Source organism: Brachycentrus maculatus, unplaced genomic scaffold, assembly GCF_059751285.1.
Source record: "Brachycentrus maculatus isolate JH-2025_06_01 unplaced genomic scaffold, ASM5975128v1 h1tg000035l, whole genome shotgun sequence".
In the NCBI taxonomy this organism is placed as follows: Eukaryota; Metazoa; Arthropoda; class Insecta; order Trichoptera; family Brachycentridae; genus Brachycentrus; species Brachycentrus maculatus.
This window is the reverse complement of record NW_028280789.1, coordinates 310,579-329,353: the sequence shown is the minus strand read 5'-3', so window position 1 is coordinate 329,353 and position 18,775 is coordinate 310,579. Positions and strand designations below refer to the sequence as shown.

Genomic DNA, 18,775 nt, shown 5'->3' with positions numbered 1-18,775 from the left:
TTTTAAACTTTAAAAACGTTCTCCTGAAAAATCTAGTTTTTATTTTATTTATGACGTTCTTGAAAGGAGTGAGCGATATAAGTAAAAATAAATACACAAAACTCACAGGACACATAGGATGCAGAGAACCTGATCATATTGTGAACCAGACAATCGCCATGGATCTTCCTCGAAAGACATCTAGAGGAAGACCAAAAAATTCGTGGATGCTATTGAAAAATAACATGAATCAAAGGTATGGCCTTGGTGACGTTGTCCGTGATAGAAGGACCTACAACCTGAGGACGAGTAGAGCTGAACCGAACATTCTACAATGATGTTAAGTAGGGATGGAGCCAGGAAGAAGAAGGTTAAAATAAAATTACAATTGTTTATTGACAAAAAAAAAATTATTTAAGATGTTTTCACTGTTGAAATTATTTTTTATATTTTTTATTTCACTTGGTAAATACCACTACTTCTTAAAATGTATTCTATGTTTAATGACAATAATGAATGCATCAAAACACGAGTTATACTAGATTTCAAAAGTGGTATTTACGATTTGATGTTTAAAATAAAATGGATAGATTTTGTGACGTCAGAATCAAAGCTAATTTTTCTTTCATCAATGTTTTTTTTTCGATTTTAGTCATCAAATAATCTCTAAAGACAGTAATTTTATGGCACAAAATTTTAACATAATTTATTTGAAATAATTTTCCGCATTAAAGTTTTAAAATTTACAAATAAATATTTTTCTGCACGCTTTTCTACGAGTTGTATAACCCAAAACAATTAAAAATTAATCTTACGATATTACGTTATGTAAATTGCTTGGAGAGCGTTGAAAAATCTTTTTCAACACTGTTTGTCAACTCGAGTACAGTACCGTAATAAATCGTGGTTAATTTCTCTCGAATTGCGAATTAACGGTTGTGTGCCAATCCCTCAGTGTCTTGTGGTAAGGAGGAGATCGCAACACAAGAAGGCAGGTTGGTTTCATGGTCGATTACGAAGAGATTTGTATCGCCAGAACTTTTAGTTTGTTGGCAGCCATTGAACGATTTCAGCTCAAAGCATTTTCCGTTTCCATTCATCGGCGCGAATTTCTTCAGTGACTGTGTGAAGTCTGTGTAATGTTGACTTGTCATACTTTCTTCTGATGATATCCTGGTTTCTTCCGCTGCGCGTCTTATTTCTTCTTCTCTGGTTCTCGCTTCTTCTTCTTTGGCCCTCGCTTCCGCTTCGTATAGCCTGACTCTTAGCTCCTCGGCTCTCGCTTTGGCGTCGCTAAGTTTCATTCTTTTTTCTATGGCTAACCTTGTTCTCATCTCTGCAGCCCTGATCCTATCTTCATTTTCTCTCACTTCCAATTCGGCAGCTCTGGCTAAGAGTTCTATTTCTCTAGCCTCGTCTTCATCTTCCTTTGCCTTCTTTTCAGCTGCTTCCCTCACTTTTTGCTCCGCTGCCCTTCTCGCGTCTTCCAACTGCCTCGCTTTTAACTCCATAGCTCTAATTTCCTCTTCGACAATTCGGGCCCTCAATTCAGAATTACGAGCCTCTTCTTCGGCTTGTTTCGCCTTGAATGCTGCAGTTTCTCTGGTTTTCAGTTCTTCGGCTCTCCTTTTCTCTTCGGCAGCTCTCGCAGCTAACTCTCTCTCTCTGGCCAGCGCTTCGGCTTTTCTGGCTCTAAGTTCATCTTCTCTCGCCTGTTTTTCAGCTTCAATAGCTTTTTTGTGAGCGGCTTCGCGGACTTTTAGTTCTGCTTCTCTTCTTTTTTCTTCTGCAGCCCTAGCTTGCAGTTCCTTTTCCCTGGCGAGTTGTTCCGCGGCCCTCGCTTTAAGTTCGGCTTCGAAAATATCTACTTGAGATTTTTTCGTTGTGATCTCTTCTTCTTCGTCATCATATTCATATTCTTCGCTTTCTTCAGCGTCTCTTTTACTTCTTTTATTGCCTGAATTTTCCTCGTGACACACGTCCTTTGCACATTTTCCAAATGTGGTAGCGGGGTCGTAAATCAATACTTCGTCATCTTCACAAGGTCCTTGTTGGTAAAAACTGTAACAGGCTCCTCCCGCCTAGAACAAGCGTGACGAATGATTACAAAGACTGATTTCTCAAAAATATAAAACAAGGAAATGTATAAAATATAAGTGCTTACATTTAGTTGTCCTTGTGTGTGGAGACAGTCGCAGTATGTGTCACCAAATGGATCAGTCCGGAAGATATTTCCTTTCCCGCAGACCTTGGCACTCTCCTCGGGCTCGAGGCACCTCTTCATTGAAGGCCACCATACCTGCAAGACAAGTTATTCCGATATTTAAAAAAAACTTGTTTAGACAGTTAGCAAACAACTACATACTCATGTATACATATATATTGAAAAACCCACACACAACGCCTTCATCCCCACCCCTGTATGGTAACTATTATAGTTATAAGAACTCATTTTAGTGATAGTTGACTGTGTATAAGTGTTATGTAAGATACTTTATACCACATATAACTAAACTCATAACCTCACAAGTAAAATTATATGTAGAACTAAAATTATTCACCTAAGTAATTTTATTGTAACATAGAATCATTGAATTTCATCAACTTGTGCCGCTAACGAGAAATTGAAAAAAGTTTTTGAATAACATAAAATAATAGTAAACTATCAATTACTCATAAAAAAATAACCCACTCACAATGAGGAATAGGCTTTAAAACAAGTGGTAAGTAAGAGCATAAGAAGGAACATAATAAGTGGTCATGCATAAGCCGTAGCTAGATTTCAGTTTCACTTACACTTAATCTAAGTTTCAACAACTTAATCTTAGTAAGTTTCACTTACGCTAATCCAAAAATACAATGACTTTATTAATTATACTCTTGTCTCGGCTTACTCTACTCTACTATACTCGTGTATCACTTTTTTGGATTAGTTTGAAATTGGCTGGAAATGTGGCTTGATTGAAACTTAACCTAACCTAACCAACCAAAGGATCTTACAGTAAGCAAACAAGTACCTACACTTAGATGTACATATTTCGTTAAAACGCACATTGGCTAGATTCAAAGGCAATTGAGATAGTATGGGCACATAGGATGTAGAAAACCTAAACATATTGTAAACCAGGCGATAGTCGTGGATCTTCCTCGAAAGACATCTAGAGAAAGACCAAAAAATTCATGGATGCTACAGAAAGACAACATGCTTCGAAGACATGACCTAGGGACGTTGTATACGAAGGACTAACAACCTGAGGATGAAGAGAGCTGACCCTAACAGTATACAAAGACGATAAGTTGAGATGGAACAAGGAAGATACTTGGGATACAGTGGGAACAGATACTTACACTTGGGTATACACACTTCCGTTCTGCACACATCGGCTGAATCGAAACATATCTGCTATTCTCTTTCGGCTTAGTCAACACCAGCCATTCTTCGGCTGAGCAAGACGTGGTCTGGACAGGAGATACCAAGAATTGGCACTCATTTCTGTACTTTATCTCCAAGTCTCCTTTGCATCTGTTGTTCTTCTTGATCCATTGATTCAGTGCCAGTCTGACGCTCTTGCTGAAGGGCTGGTCCTGGAACTCCTCCAAGTCGAGGATCAATCGCCTGGTTTTGGGCAGCGCTGACGACTGGCCCAACAGGACTGCTATACAGACTGCCAGAAGTATTTGCATCTTGGTACACATTTTCATTTTGTTATTTTTTTCCTGTTAATTTTAACGGTCGAAACTCTTCATGTTATTTGTAATGTACAGAAAATATCTGTAAAGATAAAAACATATATATTTTTAAATATAATTTGTAATAGAACTAAAGTAATGGAACTCAATCATTAAAAGGATCTCCATATATTATTTTTTTGACATCTCATCAAAGATGAAAAAGAATTTGGAAGTCTAGGCTTTTACGGGGCCGACGACCGTCATAGGCTGGTTTATGTAATCACTTTACACAAGTGTAACATTCACCAATTCTACCCATTATTGACAACCACACTACTCAAATTCTCGGAAGTTCTATATATATATGAACCAATTTTAAAAACATAATTCTTTAATCACTAGAACTTCATACAACATATATATTCAATAAGCATTTTCACTCGTTCGAGAGTAAAACAAATTTGCTAGGTGAAGGAAGTTGGAAATGGGAGCAGAGGAAGACCGGTGAAAACTTGGCATGAATACTTGAAATGCTTGATCAGAGATTGACAAGAAGATGATGAAGTATTTGCAACTACTATCATACACCAAATATATTTTTCTATATTTTTTTTGACGTAAATGAACGTCTCGTCGTGGTTTTTCCTTAGAAGTCCGTTAAAAATATAATTATTGTAAAAAGGATTGCATATATAAATAATAAATTTGATTTATTTAGAATGTCAGAATATGACGAGAATGTACACGAGCTTCTAAAACCTTGAATTCAAATAGCTTCTGCAAATTGTACTATTAATTTGTTACATATAATTCGAGGCAAACCAGATTTTAATTCTTGGAAATATCGTTCCGTAAAAAAAAAATCCCGAAAATATCTCTATCCCGTTCTATTCTATATATTTCTTATCCCACTTTATCACACTGTGAATCTACATAAATAAATAAAGAAAATATGTTCGTTTGTTCAAATTCTAGAATCTCCTAAAGTAAAAAAAAAAAGAATCCAAAATTGCATTATGTATCTTCAAACCCTGCACCGCAATGGTGCATAGGGCACTGCATCATATAAACGCAGTGTAATCTGGATCGTTATTAACACATGAAGGAAAGGTGACCAGCCCTCCGCTTCACCAGTCCAGGGTAATACTGAATAAATACTACAGTGAAAAAATCACTTCTTTTTATTTGACCCCCCCCATGGGAATCGAACCCGGGACCTCCAGAACGGTAGCTAAGCGTGCTGACCTACGGAGACGGACATTATGTATAAGGGTTTAAAAATGTATGATGAGATGCCTGAATGCATGAAAAATGAAAGAGTTTAAATGAATAATGAAATAAAATATTTATTGTAAGAAGATGTGAATACATATGATGTTAAATTATATGTAAATATTAGTTTGTAGCTTGAATACTGAGTATTATATGAGCAAACTTAAGAATTTCAATAAAAATTAAATGTTTTTGATTTTTTTTTATTCAACACTGCATTCGAAATTTGCGTGCGAAATACAAATTGAACAGAAAAATGTCGTGATCAATTTTCTTTTATCTGATTTCACAAATAAATATTGTAATATGTGCCCTCGGCACGGGAAAACTCACGGGCACATTATTGTTATTTGTAATTTGTAATTATTCGTATGATGAAATAATAATAAATAATAAATATCAGGAACATATTTTTTTTTTAAATGTTGATATTTATGTTAGGCATATGTTTCTGTTATAACAAAACTACTTTGTTTTTAACCACTTTTTATTAGTACTTTTCTCCAACCGTTTTCGAAAAGAATACGCGTCATCATCAGGGTTAAACATATACATGAAAACTACCAATAAAAAGTGGTTAAAAACAAAATATTTTATTTTATAAAATTCATAAAATATGCCACAAAGTATTTGCGAAATTCATTCAAGAAATTATATTATTTATAATTAGCAAAAAAGCGTACTTTTCTCCAACCGTTTTCGACAAGAACCTTTTCATCATCAGGGTTAAACAAATACGCAAAAAGTACCAATAGAAAGTAGTTAAATACAAAGTTATTTTATTTTTTAAAATTTATAAAATGCACCACAAAGTATCTGCGAAATTCATACAAGAAATTCTGTTATTTATAACTAGCAAAAAAGCGATATTTGATACAAAAAATACGATATTCTTGTTTTAAATTTACGAAAATTGTATTGCCGTTGTTTTCCAAAGCAAAATGGCTACACAAAACCTGTATTTACCATTCAAGCCTCAAGGCTTTAAATACAAGTATATAACATGTTGATTGGTAAGAAATTACGAATATCTACTATATTTCGCAAATAAACATGTTGTTTTCGTTTCAAAACATCTCTGAAATTAGGTGCATGTGTGTTACTGACCTTTTACATGGGTCCCTCGATGGAGAATAATGCACTGGTGACGTTATAATGATATTAGTTTCTCTAGACACGTCTTGTCTTGGAGCCAGTGACTGTCTACTGAACGCCAATAGTCGATTCAACAGTTAATACAATCAGCTTTGCTTCTTCGAGAATAAAAAATCAGAACCGGATTAGTCAACTACTAGGAATGCAATATATTTAATAATGTCTTAATAAGACGAAACGCGTCACATATCGCTCACTCCTTTCAACAAGGTCATTTTTCAAAAATCGTAAATTTTCACTTGTGCCCAGAAAGTGTACTATATCCCAGCAAAAGCGGCATATTTTTAACTTAATATTTACCCGCTACAGGGCAGAAAGTGGTGTTTTTGCATTTTGAAGAAAAGGTATTGCTAAAGGTATTATTAAAAGATATAAAGGTAAAGGTATTGGTAAGGTAAGTACTAAATATTTTTCAAATGAAGAAAAAATTTAGGAGATACCTAAAAAGATCTGTTGCGCAGTAAAAAAGTTCAATAAGTGGCTTGATATTTATTTTATTTTTAAACTTCAAAAACGATCTCCTGAAAACTCAAGATTTTTGATATATGACGTTGTTGAAATAAGTGAGTGATATATGTAAATAAAAGTAGAATTCAATTCAATAACCGTGTTCAATATATGTTTTTGGGTATATTACCCAACAATTTAAAATGGAATTCTACCAACTGTCTGCAGTTACAATAAACGAGGAATGCCAGTCCATTATTTACAAATACAGTGGAACCTCTCATAACGAGTATTATTCGGTCCAGAATCTTTCTCGTCAAGATATTTTTTTTGTTTTGTTTTGACTGGCGCCGTAAAAACCAAAAATTATTAATTTATGTATAATTTTTTTGTTAAAAAATATAAATATTTGTGTTTTTTTTTCATTATTTACACAAATATTTCAATTTCATACTATTTCTGTGAGCCTAAGCGGCTCGTTATTAGAAATAGGTGTCAAATTGTGGTAGAATGGGTTCGAACCGAGAAACTCTGACTTAAGAGTCCGTGACACTAACCACGGGACCACAAACCGAGTTATGTATAAATGTCACTCGTTAAGGGAGCAACTTTTTCATTTTTTTGCTCGTTATGCGAATCGATCGTTATGACAGGTTCCACCGTATAACATCAAAAAAACAAAAACAAAAAAATCATAAACATTTACCACGCTTTATATCCGTCTATGCTACAGTATGTCCGCATCCGTGATGTAATGGTTAACGTGTTCAGCTACCGTGCTGTAGGTCCTGGGATCGACTCCAAGGGGGGGGGGTAATAAATATTAGTGATTTTACATTCTAATATTTATTTAACATTACATTACGAAAATCAGCAAAAAATATTATAGATATCAAGATATTTGATATATTGTAAATAAAAGTAAAAAATACTATATATAGAGATTTATAAAATTATTATAAATATCAAGACAAGTCGTAAGCTCTGTAAATGCCCAGACTTCCAAATTCTTCTTCATCTATGTTGAGATGTTCAAAAAAATAAGTCCTAAGTGGAGGTAATCCAAATTTGTGAATACATATTTGGACACACTCAATATATTGTGAATCAAGATATTTTGATAATTTGTTGACATCTTCCTTTTTTAACTTTTTTTTAAAAATTCATTTCAATCAAATTTTAAATGATTATAAAAAAATGACTCAAGCCGGCTCTATATACAATTTCTCTGATTTCTTATATTCGCTTATTCAATACGCATTCCAAGGTTTATGTATATTCTTTACACAATAGCGCACCCAGACAAATTTGTTACCTAATTATTAAACAATACAAAATAACTACCTGAAAATCAATAATCACGTTATACACAGTTTGTAAAATAATCCGGTTAAAATCATACATACATAAAAAAAATGGTTTCTGTTAATTAAAAGCCTCTCAAACCAACCAGTAATGGCTCCAGTGTACTCACACATAAGGCGTCATGAGATTTATGATATCGTAGTCATACAGGAGAAAGTGACCAAGTGCATTTCTTACAAAAACGTGATCATTGACTATTTGATATCTTACTACCTTAATATTGCCCTGAAATAATCCCAAAGGATTGGAAGTATATTATATTGACTTGTTAAAAATGACAAACTGCATTGATGTTTATTTTGTTGCCAAGCAAAAGTGACTTCAATGGCCCTCCCGAACATTTTACGTTTTGTTAGTTGGTCACTTTCTCCTGTACGACTTTGATATATGTAGGAGTTCCAAAATTTCATTAGTGTGGTTGTCAATCTTGGGTGGAATGGTGAATGTAACACGTGTGTAAATGATCACTTAACCAGTCTATGACAGGTCTTAAGACCTATAAATATCCAGTCTTCCATATTCTTCTTCTTCTCTGTTAAAATTTCAAAATATAATTATACAGTCATATTACTCAACTCAACCATATATGATGTCGAGAACTCGCGTGTAAATGAATGTGTCAATTGAAGGACAAATACAACATCCGAAATTTGAGTATTACGGTTGACAATCATAGTATTACAGAGTAATACATGAGTATTACTACACGAGTATAAAGGTGTCCCTTAACCCAGCCTATGACATGTCATAACGCTTGTAAATACCCAGACTTCCATATTCTTTTCATCTATGTTGAGATATCAATAAAAAATATTGATATAAATTTCTCAAAAATTTGATAAAAAACAAGAATAAAAAAAAATAACTACCCATCACAGCTCTTCTCCGCAGTGATAGATAGATGACAGATCATAAGCCCTGTAAATACTCAGACATCAATTTTCTTCTTCGTCTATGTTGAGATATCAATATCAAGTACTTATTTGGCCGTGGACGGATCAGGAGTCGAAATAATCTGTGGGTATGTTATGAAGAGGTGCATGGATGTGAATAAATTATAAAAATATTTTTCCAATGTATATTCTTTAAAAAAATAACTAAAACTAATCATATTCTAAAAAATGGTCATGGAATGAATTTATGTTTGCGATTACCGCCTTAATATTATTTGTCATTTCGCTCACTCCTTTCAGAACGTCATAAATCAAAAAACTTGATTTTTCAGGAGAACGTTTTTAAAGTTTAAAAATATAAAACAATGTATTGAAAATAAATATCAAGCCACTTATTGAACTTTTTACTGTGCAACAGATCTTTTTAGGTAAAACCTGAAGGTTCTTTCTCCATTTGAAAAATATTTAGTATATTTCAAAAAATAATTCAACAATACCTTTTCTTCAAAATGCAAAAACAACACTTTCTGCCCTGTAGCGGGCAAATATAAAGTTAAAAATTTGCCTCTTTTGCTGGGATATAGTACATTTTTCGGGCATTCCGAAAACATGAATAACTGAAAATTGACGATTTTTGATTTATGACGTTCTTGAAATGAGTGAGCGATTTGTGTATATTAAAATAGTAAAATCATTTAACTTTATACCTTCATATTAATAAGAATATTCAGAAGAATACAATATACATTTCACCTGTACGGAGAAATTGGCTAGTTTTTTTAAATTAATTTCTGTCTTACATAATACCTTATAGATTTATACATGCTTGTATAAATATATGCATATATTTTCACGATTCTTATTTAAAATGCTTGACTTTCTTTGCTTACGGTAAAAAATAGTCATGCCGCAGTGAAATTAATCAGAGAAAATAAACATAAAAAAGGAAATTGGATAGCTTCGGAAGCGTGTCAACAGGGTGTGCTAGTGTACCAGTTTATAACCGGCTGCTAGCGACATCTGTTGACCAGATTGGTAACAATATCAAAACATGTTTCCGCGGTAATCTATACGTAGTTTTGGGAGTTTTTACTCTCAGTAATTCAATGAATTCAGGAAATACTCATTTTTTAATTGGTCTGGGTGCTTGAAATGTTGTTTTTCACATATATCTTCCTTTTCCTAACTATTTTACCTGCAAACAAGCCTCTAAAATAGAGGCTTTGCGAATGTCTTTAAAAAAAAGTTTATTATTTTCCAAATAACCATTAAAAATATTTCAATTAACATACTTATATAGCTTTGTATATTTGGGAAGTATGCTTTCTTACGATATTTTAAGTGTTAAAAAAATTGAACCCTTAGAAATCAGTTATTCTACAACATTTTGAGTGTGTCCAAATACTTGTTCACAAAATCTGGATTATCTCCAATTACAGGAGTTATTTTCATATTATTTTTTGACATCTCATCAAAGATGAAGAAGAATATGGAAGTCTGGGCATTTACTAATATAAGAGTTTCTGCTTAATAAAAAGCTTCTTTACATCTCACCAATAGATGTCTCTAGTGAAGTTCTAGTGATTCAAGAACAAGGTTTCTAAATTGGTTCATGTATAAAGAACTTCCAAGAATTTGAGTAGAGTGGTTGTCAATAATGGGTAGAATTGGTGAATGTTACACGTGTGTAAAGTGATCACTTAAACCAGCCGATGACGGTCGTCAGCCCCGTAAATGCCCAGACTTCCATATTCTTCTTCATCTTTGATGAGATGTCAAAAAATAATCAGTTATTCTAATGAAAAAAATATAAAACAACCATGTAAGTATATAGTTTTTTCCACATACCTTTATTTTATTTGACCGGTGACCGGATTTCGTCGTTACCGATATCATATGACTGGTGATGATGTCGGCAATGATGAAACCCGGTCACTGGTCAAATTAAATATGTGTGGGGAAAAACTAATTTGTACATAAGTACTTGTTAGCAGGGTTTTTTCGATGTTACGCGGTGGAACAGCTTTCCAGCACCTTTTTTCACGGATATATATTTTTTTTCAAAATCAATAAGATGAAAGAAAAGTAAGGATGTAGATAAAATAAAACTATTGATCAAACGATACAGAGAAAGTTTTAAGTCGTTGCAATTCACCCAACCACCCCGTAAGTATTTACAAAGAGGGTTGGTATTATCTACTTTCTTTGGGGGTAAGTTGTAACGGTGATTGAATAAATATCCTCATTAATTTTACTTCTCCAATTTTTTGTTGGAAATATCATAATTACTATCAAAAACAAGATCACACATTTAAATCGATAAAAAGGTATAAATAAAAAAAATTGTAATCCATTAGGACATGAAGATTTACATATTTAAATATATCGCTCACTCCTTTCAAGAACGTCATAAATCAAAATTAGTCAATTTTCAGTTGGGCATGTTTTCGGAATGTCCAAAACATTTACTATATCCCAGCAGAAGCGGCATATTTTTAACTTAATATTTACCCGCCACAGGGCAGAAAGTGTTGTTTTGCATTTTGAAGAAAAGGTATAGTTTAATTATTTTTTAAAATAAACTAAATATTTTTCAAATGGAGAAAAAACCTTCAAGTTTTACTTTAAAAGATCTGTTGCACAGTAAAAAGTTCAGTAAGTGGCTTGATATTTATTTTTAATACATTGTATTATATTTTTAAACTTTAAAAACGTTCTCCTGAAAAATCGAGTTTTTTTTATTAATGACGTTCTTGAAAGGAGCGAGCGATATGCTAAAAAATAATGATGCATAGAACTAAGATTGAAATTTATAATCACGTAAAAACAGTTTTTTTTTTCAGTTTTGATTAAAATAACAATAAAACCAAAACAGGCAGCACTCCAAAGAATATTTTCATTAATAGGTTCGTCTGTCACTTTATGGTAAAATCTATCAATTTTTAATTTAAGTTTATACGCTGTTTGAAAGTGATGTGGAATGCATGGAAACACGTGTCACAATAGATTTTCAAAAATAGTGATATTTACTAAGCAAAATATAAATCCAAAAAAATATAACAATTTTTTTTAACGCATTTTATTATTTTCATTATATTGTACAATACAAGCGTTTTTCATTTTATTGAATTTATGGAAAATGATAACCATATTATATTTGATAGAATTTTTGTAATATAAAATATTAATAGTAAATTTAAATTTTTTTACTGACATCATCATACCGACAGACCAGTAGGATGATGTCGGCGTCTTACGAAATTTGAGTAGTGTGTTGTCACTTAAGAGTAAAATAGTAGATGTTACACGTTAAAAAATTGATCACTTAAACCAGCCTATGCCTGACTGCAAATGCCCAGACTTTTACATTCTTATTCATTCATGTTGAGATAATAACTACTACAACTACTACCATCACGCCGTTTCCCCGCAGGGGTAGGCAGAAAGGATAGAACGCCACACTCTTCTGTCCTGACATACACTCCTCGCCTCCTTCACATCCATACATCTAGTCATACATGCCTTCCGATTACGCAGACTTTTGACATCGCCAGATTTTAGGTTCTGATTGATCTGATCGTGCCAAGTCTTTTTCTATCGTCCTCGTTCTGTTGACCCTCTTACAATCGCCACATTTATTTTATTAGTCATTCGTTCGTCATCTATTCGCTCCACATGTCCATACCACCGTAAAGATATCAATATTGAGATATCAAAGTGGATCAAAATAAAAAAATATTACATGTTCATGCATCTCCTCATACATACCCGCCGATTATTCCGACTCCTAACTTGACCACTTTCAAGTATGTATTTAAAATACTTCATCATGCCAAGTTTTTCTCGATGTTCCTCTGCTTCAGTTACCAACTACACCAAGAATATGATTATGAATATGAATTTTCATCATGCCAAGTTTTCCTCGATGTTCCTCTGCTTCAGTTACCAACTACACCAAGAATATGATTATGAATATGAATTTTCATCATGCCAAGTTTTCCTCGATGTTCCTCTGCTTCAGTTACCAACTACACCAAGAATATGATTATGAATATGAATTTTCATCATGCCAAGTTTTCCTCGATGTTCCTCTGCTTCAGTTACCAACTACACCAAGAATGTGATTATGAATATGAATTTTCATAATGCCAAGTTTTCCTCGATGTTCCTCTGCTTCAGTTATTAACTATACCAAGAATATGAATATGAATATGAATTTTCATCATGCCAAGTTTTCCTCGATGTTCCTCTGCTTCAGTTACCAACTACACCAAGAATATGATTATGAATATGAATTTTCGTGTGAAATGTTTGACATGCATGCGTTAACGTGTATACGGAGAGTTAATGGGAGCCATTAGCGAAATATTCGCACGAAAAACACCATAACACGACATAAATTATTATTATTCAAGGGATGGCTAGACTGACAGGTCACCTTTAAACATTAATATTTGCCATAAACACATTTTTTATAGTTTTTTTTTAATAACAAAATTATATTTTTAATGAAGCGTAAATATTACATGCTGGCTAGAATTTGGTCTATAAATTACCAGGCGCTGTTAGTGGGTAGGACTTTTGGATTCGCGGGAATATTATAGTAAATCGCGTGGAGGCTTTATCTGAAGGCAACGGGCATAGGGGATGATGAAAAAGGAGAGGCCCAAGTCACTCCTAGCCACTGACCTCAATACTTTCTCCTTTCAATGTAACAAAGGATATTAGAGAGTAAAAAAGTAGTATGAGAAACCTAAAACTAACTATATTATTTATTGATTCGGCATTAACTTTGTGGAATGACATGATTATTTTATTAAAATTAAACACTTGAATATACCACTTTATTGAGTTTTATTTTTATTTACGACTAGTTTCGAAAACGACAGTTGTTTTCATCTTCTGGTAAAAATTAAAACTATTTAATTTAATTTGTACCAGAAGATGAAAACAACTGTCGTTTTCGAAACTAGTCGTAAATAAAAATAAAACTCCATAAAGTGGTATATTCAAGTGTTTAATTTTAATATAAAAAAACTAAAACTAACCTACTAATTAACCATCACGCTGCTTTCCCGCAGGGGTAGGCAGAGAGAACAGAACGCCACACCACTCTGTCTTTGCAAACATTCTTCGCCTCTTCCACGTTCATGCATCTCCTCATACATACCCGCCGATTGTTGAGACTCCTAACTTGACCACTTTCAAGTATTTGGCATACCTGATCGTGCCATGTTTTTCTCGGTCTTCTTTTTGTTAAGACATAAGGGTGTGGCGTTCTGTCCTCTCTGCTTACCTTTGCGGAAATCAGAGGGAATGTTAGTTAGTTAATAATATTCTCTTATCTATTTTTTATCAATTGTTGAAATTATTTGGGCATGTGAATTAAATGAGTGAAGAAAAAACAGTAAAATATTTTTATGAGACGAATTTGGTTGGTACTAGACGCAGAGGGCTTACCACCTGTCATTGTCTGGTTTAAGTGTTCACTTTATACATGTATTACATCCACCAGAATGGTAGAAACCCATGATTGACAACCACGCTACTCAAATTTGAGGTCTCTACTAAATAAAATAAATAATACTCAACTCATGATTAAGTATTTAATTGTAAAAGACAAATACTGGTTTTTACCACTTGAGTTTATTGTATTATAACGACTGGTTTCGAAAGCTATGCTTTCATCTTCAAGTCTAAATATAAACAAAAAGTATTTTTCTTTTCAAATTTCATCATGTCTTACCACAAAGTGAATACCGAAACAATAAATAAAATATTAAGTATTTAAATCGAAAATTATTTAAAATTAAAAGGTCCGACCCATTAAATCTTAATTTTATAAGAAATATTTTTGATCGTGGGTAGCAACAATTTATTACACAGTAGAAAGTAATGTTCTAGCTACACCTAAATTAACATTTTTTAACACGCGCAATCGATTCGAAACACTCCCTAACGGGATGAAGCAATCCCAACACGCACTCCCATACAAACCGACTAAACTCGGCTAATTACCGTATATACTTTATTTATAATATCTGCATGACAACCTTAAAATATACGCTATTTTTATATTTTTAAAACTCCAGATTTTTAATAAGTTATTTTCGTTTTGTAGAGTGTTATGCGTATTGCCTATATAAGGCGTTAGGTTAATTTGTCGATTTATCTGTTATATTGCCATCTATTGAGGAAAATCGTAATTACGGAAATAATACAGCAGGTATGTATTACAGGCAAACCTCGTTTTGCGCTGGTTCGATTTACGCCGTAAAGTCTAAACGTAAGGACTAGCTCTAGATAAATGTAAAAAATACATTTTATTAGTAAGTGTTTTCTTTAATAATTTCAACACAACAAAGTTAATGCCGAAACAATAAATACATAGAACGAATCATATCGTAGTCGTACAGGAGAAAGTGACCAACTAACAAAACGTAAAATGTTTAGGAGGGCTATTCAAGTCACTTTTGCTTGGCAAGAAAATAAACACCAATGCAGTTAGTCATTTTACAAGTCAATATATATTTTTTTTTCAGGGTAATATCAAGCTAGTAAGATATCGAATAGTCAATGATCACATTTTTTTGAAAAATGCACTTGGTCGCTTTCTCCTGTATGACTACGATGTTTAAACTCGATATATAAACTCCGGGTAACACAAAAAACAGTGAAGAGAAGGATACTAAACATATCCCTTAGGGACCGAAAACAGAATGTTTGGATAAGGGAAAAGTCCTAGAAAATAGATGTGGCTCAAAGAATCGCGGAAATAAAGTGGAACTGGGCAGGTCATGTGGCACCTATGTTTGAAGAGAGATGTACGAAAAGGGTGCTTGACTGTAGGCCTAGAACAGTCGGTAGACCCCAGACAAGATGGTCCGATGACATTAGGAAAATAGCGGGCCTGCACTGGAAAAGAGTCGCGTCCAACAGAGAACTGTGGAAGTCCTAGAGGCAGGCCTTTGTTCAATTTGGACACAAGAAAAAGGCTGAAGCGATGTCTGTAACAATATATAGTCATTGGTTAAATAAAATAAAACTGTAAAAATCTAAATTTTCATCTAACCAATAGATGTCTCTAGTGAAGTTTTAGAACTTTTCAAACGTTTTTCAAACTTTCCAAACAATTTCGAAACGTTTTTGATTCAAGAACAACGTTTCGAAATTGGTTCATGTATATAAACTTCCAAGAATTTGAGCAGAGCGGTTGTCAATAATGGGTAGAATCGGTGAATGTTACACGTGTGTAAAGTGATCACTTACACCAGCCTATGACGGTCGTCAGCCCCGTAAATGCCCAAACTCCCATGTTCTCCTTCATCTTTGATGAGATGTCCAAAAAATTATATGTAACTAACTAACTAACTAACTAACTAACTAACTAACTAACCATCACGCCGCTTCCCCGCAGGGATAGGCAGAGATAATAGAACGCCCCACCACGTTCTTCCACGTTCATGCATCTCCTCATACATACCCGCCGATTGTTAAATAATATATAGTATTTTGTTATAAAAAAATGCAGTTCTGCAAAGAGATTTCAATACAAAACATGAAACTAATAATGTTCGTATAAATAAAAACATGACATTTTTCGAGTATGTGGGCACGATGCATGATTTGTGTTGATGTCAATATTTTAAGGGAAGGGGGTGTTTAACCCAGTCACCCAATTCGTGCTGGTAGATAAATACGTATATAGGACGCAGGTATAATAATATATAACGTATGTCGGTAGAAACCTAGAGCGTAGTACTATGGAAAATTATTGATCCATTTCAGGAAAGCGGAACTCCGACATGCGTTCGTAGCGTGGCTCAAATATCATTAAATATTTAATATATTTCTGCCACATTTTTTATAATAACATCAATATATTTGAGCCACATTTTTTATAATAACATCAATATATTTGAGCCACATTTTTTATAATAACATCAATATATTTGAGCCACATTTTTTATAATAACATCAATATATTTGAGCCACATTTTTTATAATAACATCAATATATTTGAGCCACATTTTTTATAATAACATCAATATATTTTAGCCACATTTTTTATAATAACATCAATATATTTGAGCCACATTTTTTATAATAACATCAAATATCAAATAGTAAAAATAAAAATGTAAATCGCTCCTCCTTTCAACAACGTCATTTATCAAAAAACTTGATTTTTCAGGAGATCGTTTTTAATGTTTAAAAGTATAATAAAATGTATTAAAAATAAATATCAAACCACTTATTGAACTTTTAATATGCAACAGATTTTTTTTAGGTAACCTGAATATTTTTTCCCCATTTGAAAAATATTTGGTATATTTAAAAAAAAAATTAAACAATACATTTTCTTCAAAATGCAAAAACAACACTTTCTGCCATGTAGCGGGTAAATATTGAGTTAAAAATATGCCGCTTTTGCTGGGATATAGTAAATTTTCTGGGCATTCCGAAAACATGCACAACTGAAAATTGACGATTGAGTGATCGATATGTTCATTTGATCAAAATTCAAAATTTAAACTACCACCAAATTTATGCGACGATGCGTTTGTGTAATTCACTCGTTTTACGTATCCATGCAAAGTATGCGAGTGGTGCATTCGAAATCAGGAAATCGATATTGCCATGTCAAGTAAATATTAGCGATTCAGTCTTTGTTTACTTTTTACTTTGTTTAAATTAAACAAATTAACAGCAACAGACACAAGTAAACATTTCTCCTGAAAAAAATTAAGAAACAGTTACAAATTAGCACAAAATTCTTTATAAATACAAATGTAAACGTTTGTTTGCACAAATTTTAAGTTTTTCAGAGTAAGCCTCCAATTGCTTTGACATTTTGACACAATGTGGTATTTCTATTCCTGTAATACCTGTGAAAAATAATAACATTATTTTTAACCACCTTTTTACTGTAATGGCAGCGCCAACTGTTGACTTATATCAGCAACACACGTACTGATGAACATTGCTCATCGCAGACAGCGTGCTTCTTTACAACTGTTTTTATTGTATTGTGTATAGTATAAGCATTTTGATACTAAACATTTATAAAAATGCGTTTTGTTATTTCTTTCTTTTCCACTTAAACAGACTGAGCCTCAGGAAAAGCATTGTCTGGTAATGCTAATAGAATAATAACAAATAAATGATAAAAATATGAGTATATAATTTGATCAATCATTAAAAAAAGCAAATTTAAAGTAAAATACGTAACAAATTATATTAGTATATAATTTGAGAAGTTTTTCCGTTCTTCGACACCTATCCGCAACCAAATGGTGCATAGGGCACTTCTTCGAATCGGACGAACTTGATACTTAATTATATAAAATCAGTCGTGCTCTCCAATGCTTGGATTTGGGAATGAAATGTATATTATGGGATACAGATGACGAAGGATATTATCGCTATATGGTAAAGGAAGCGGAGAGGAAATATACAAGGCAGGATGTGGAGAATAGCAGTTATGTCTAGGCCACTTGAGGTTGCATATCCTTCGCCTTAGGTACTGGCTAGTGTAACATGGACAATACTGATGTGAAGAAATCTCACGACTGTTTTACGAATATAAACCTACTGACCATTTGTGACTGACCAATATAAACACACCTATGAGTTTTAGGCTTTTTATATTATATTTTCGTCTATTACTGATCACATTTTACGAAAATGGCGCTATATAAATTATCCAAATTAATTATTATTATGTAATTTCCTGAAAAAATCTTAGTCGTTCTTACCTATTTATTTCAGTTTACGACCAATAATGTAATAACCCGTTAGCCTACAGCCTGTCTCCCATTGTTATTCAATAAAAGCATCTTTACAGTTGATGGCATTCGATAAAGTATTATTATTCTCCGCAATCAGGTCCCATAAGGGTCATTATTGGTTACATTCAGTATTGAGTAATCGCGGGAATATGTAACTGTATTTTTCAAAACAAAGAATGTTGTAGAATGTTGCCAGGTGT

The 18,775-nt window shown here is 33.1% G+C and overlaps 1 protein-coding gene across 1 annotated transcript; it reads right to left on the bottom strand.

The window, feature by feature from the left end:
- Window positions 1–357: 357 nt before the first annotated feature.
- On the bottom strand, window positions 358–6,131 carry LOC148312706 (uncharacterized). The gene is made up of 4 exons (XM_088274661.1): window positions 6,031–6,131; window positions 3,328–3,751; window positions 2,144–2,278; window positions 358–2,060 (listed from the first exon to the last, which is right to left on the bottom strand). The coding sequence occupies exons 2-4, from the start codon at window positions 3,679–3,681 to the stop codon at window positions 909–911; spliced, it is 1,641 nt and encodes a 546-aa protein (XP_088130787.1). The 5' UTR covers window positions 3,682–3,751; window positions 6,031–6,131; the 3' UTR covers window positions 358–908.
- Between the last annotated feature and the right edge of the window lie 12,644 nt (window positions 6,132–18,775).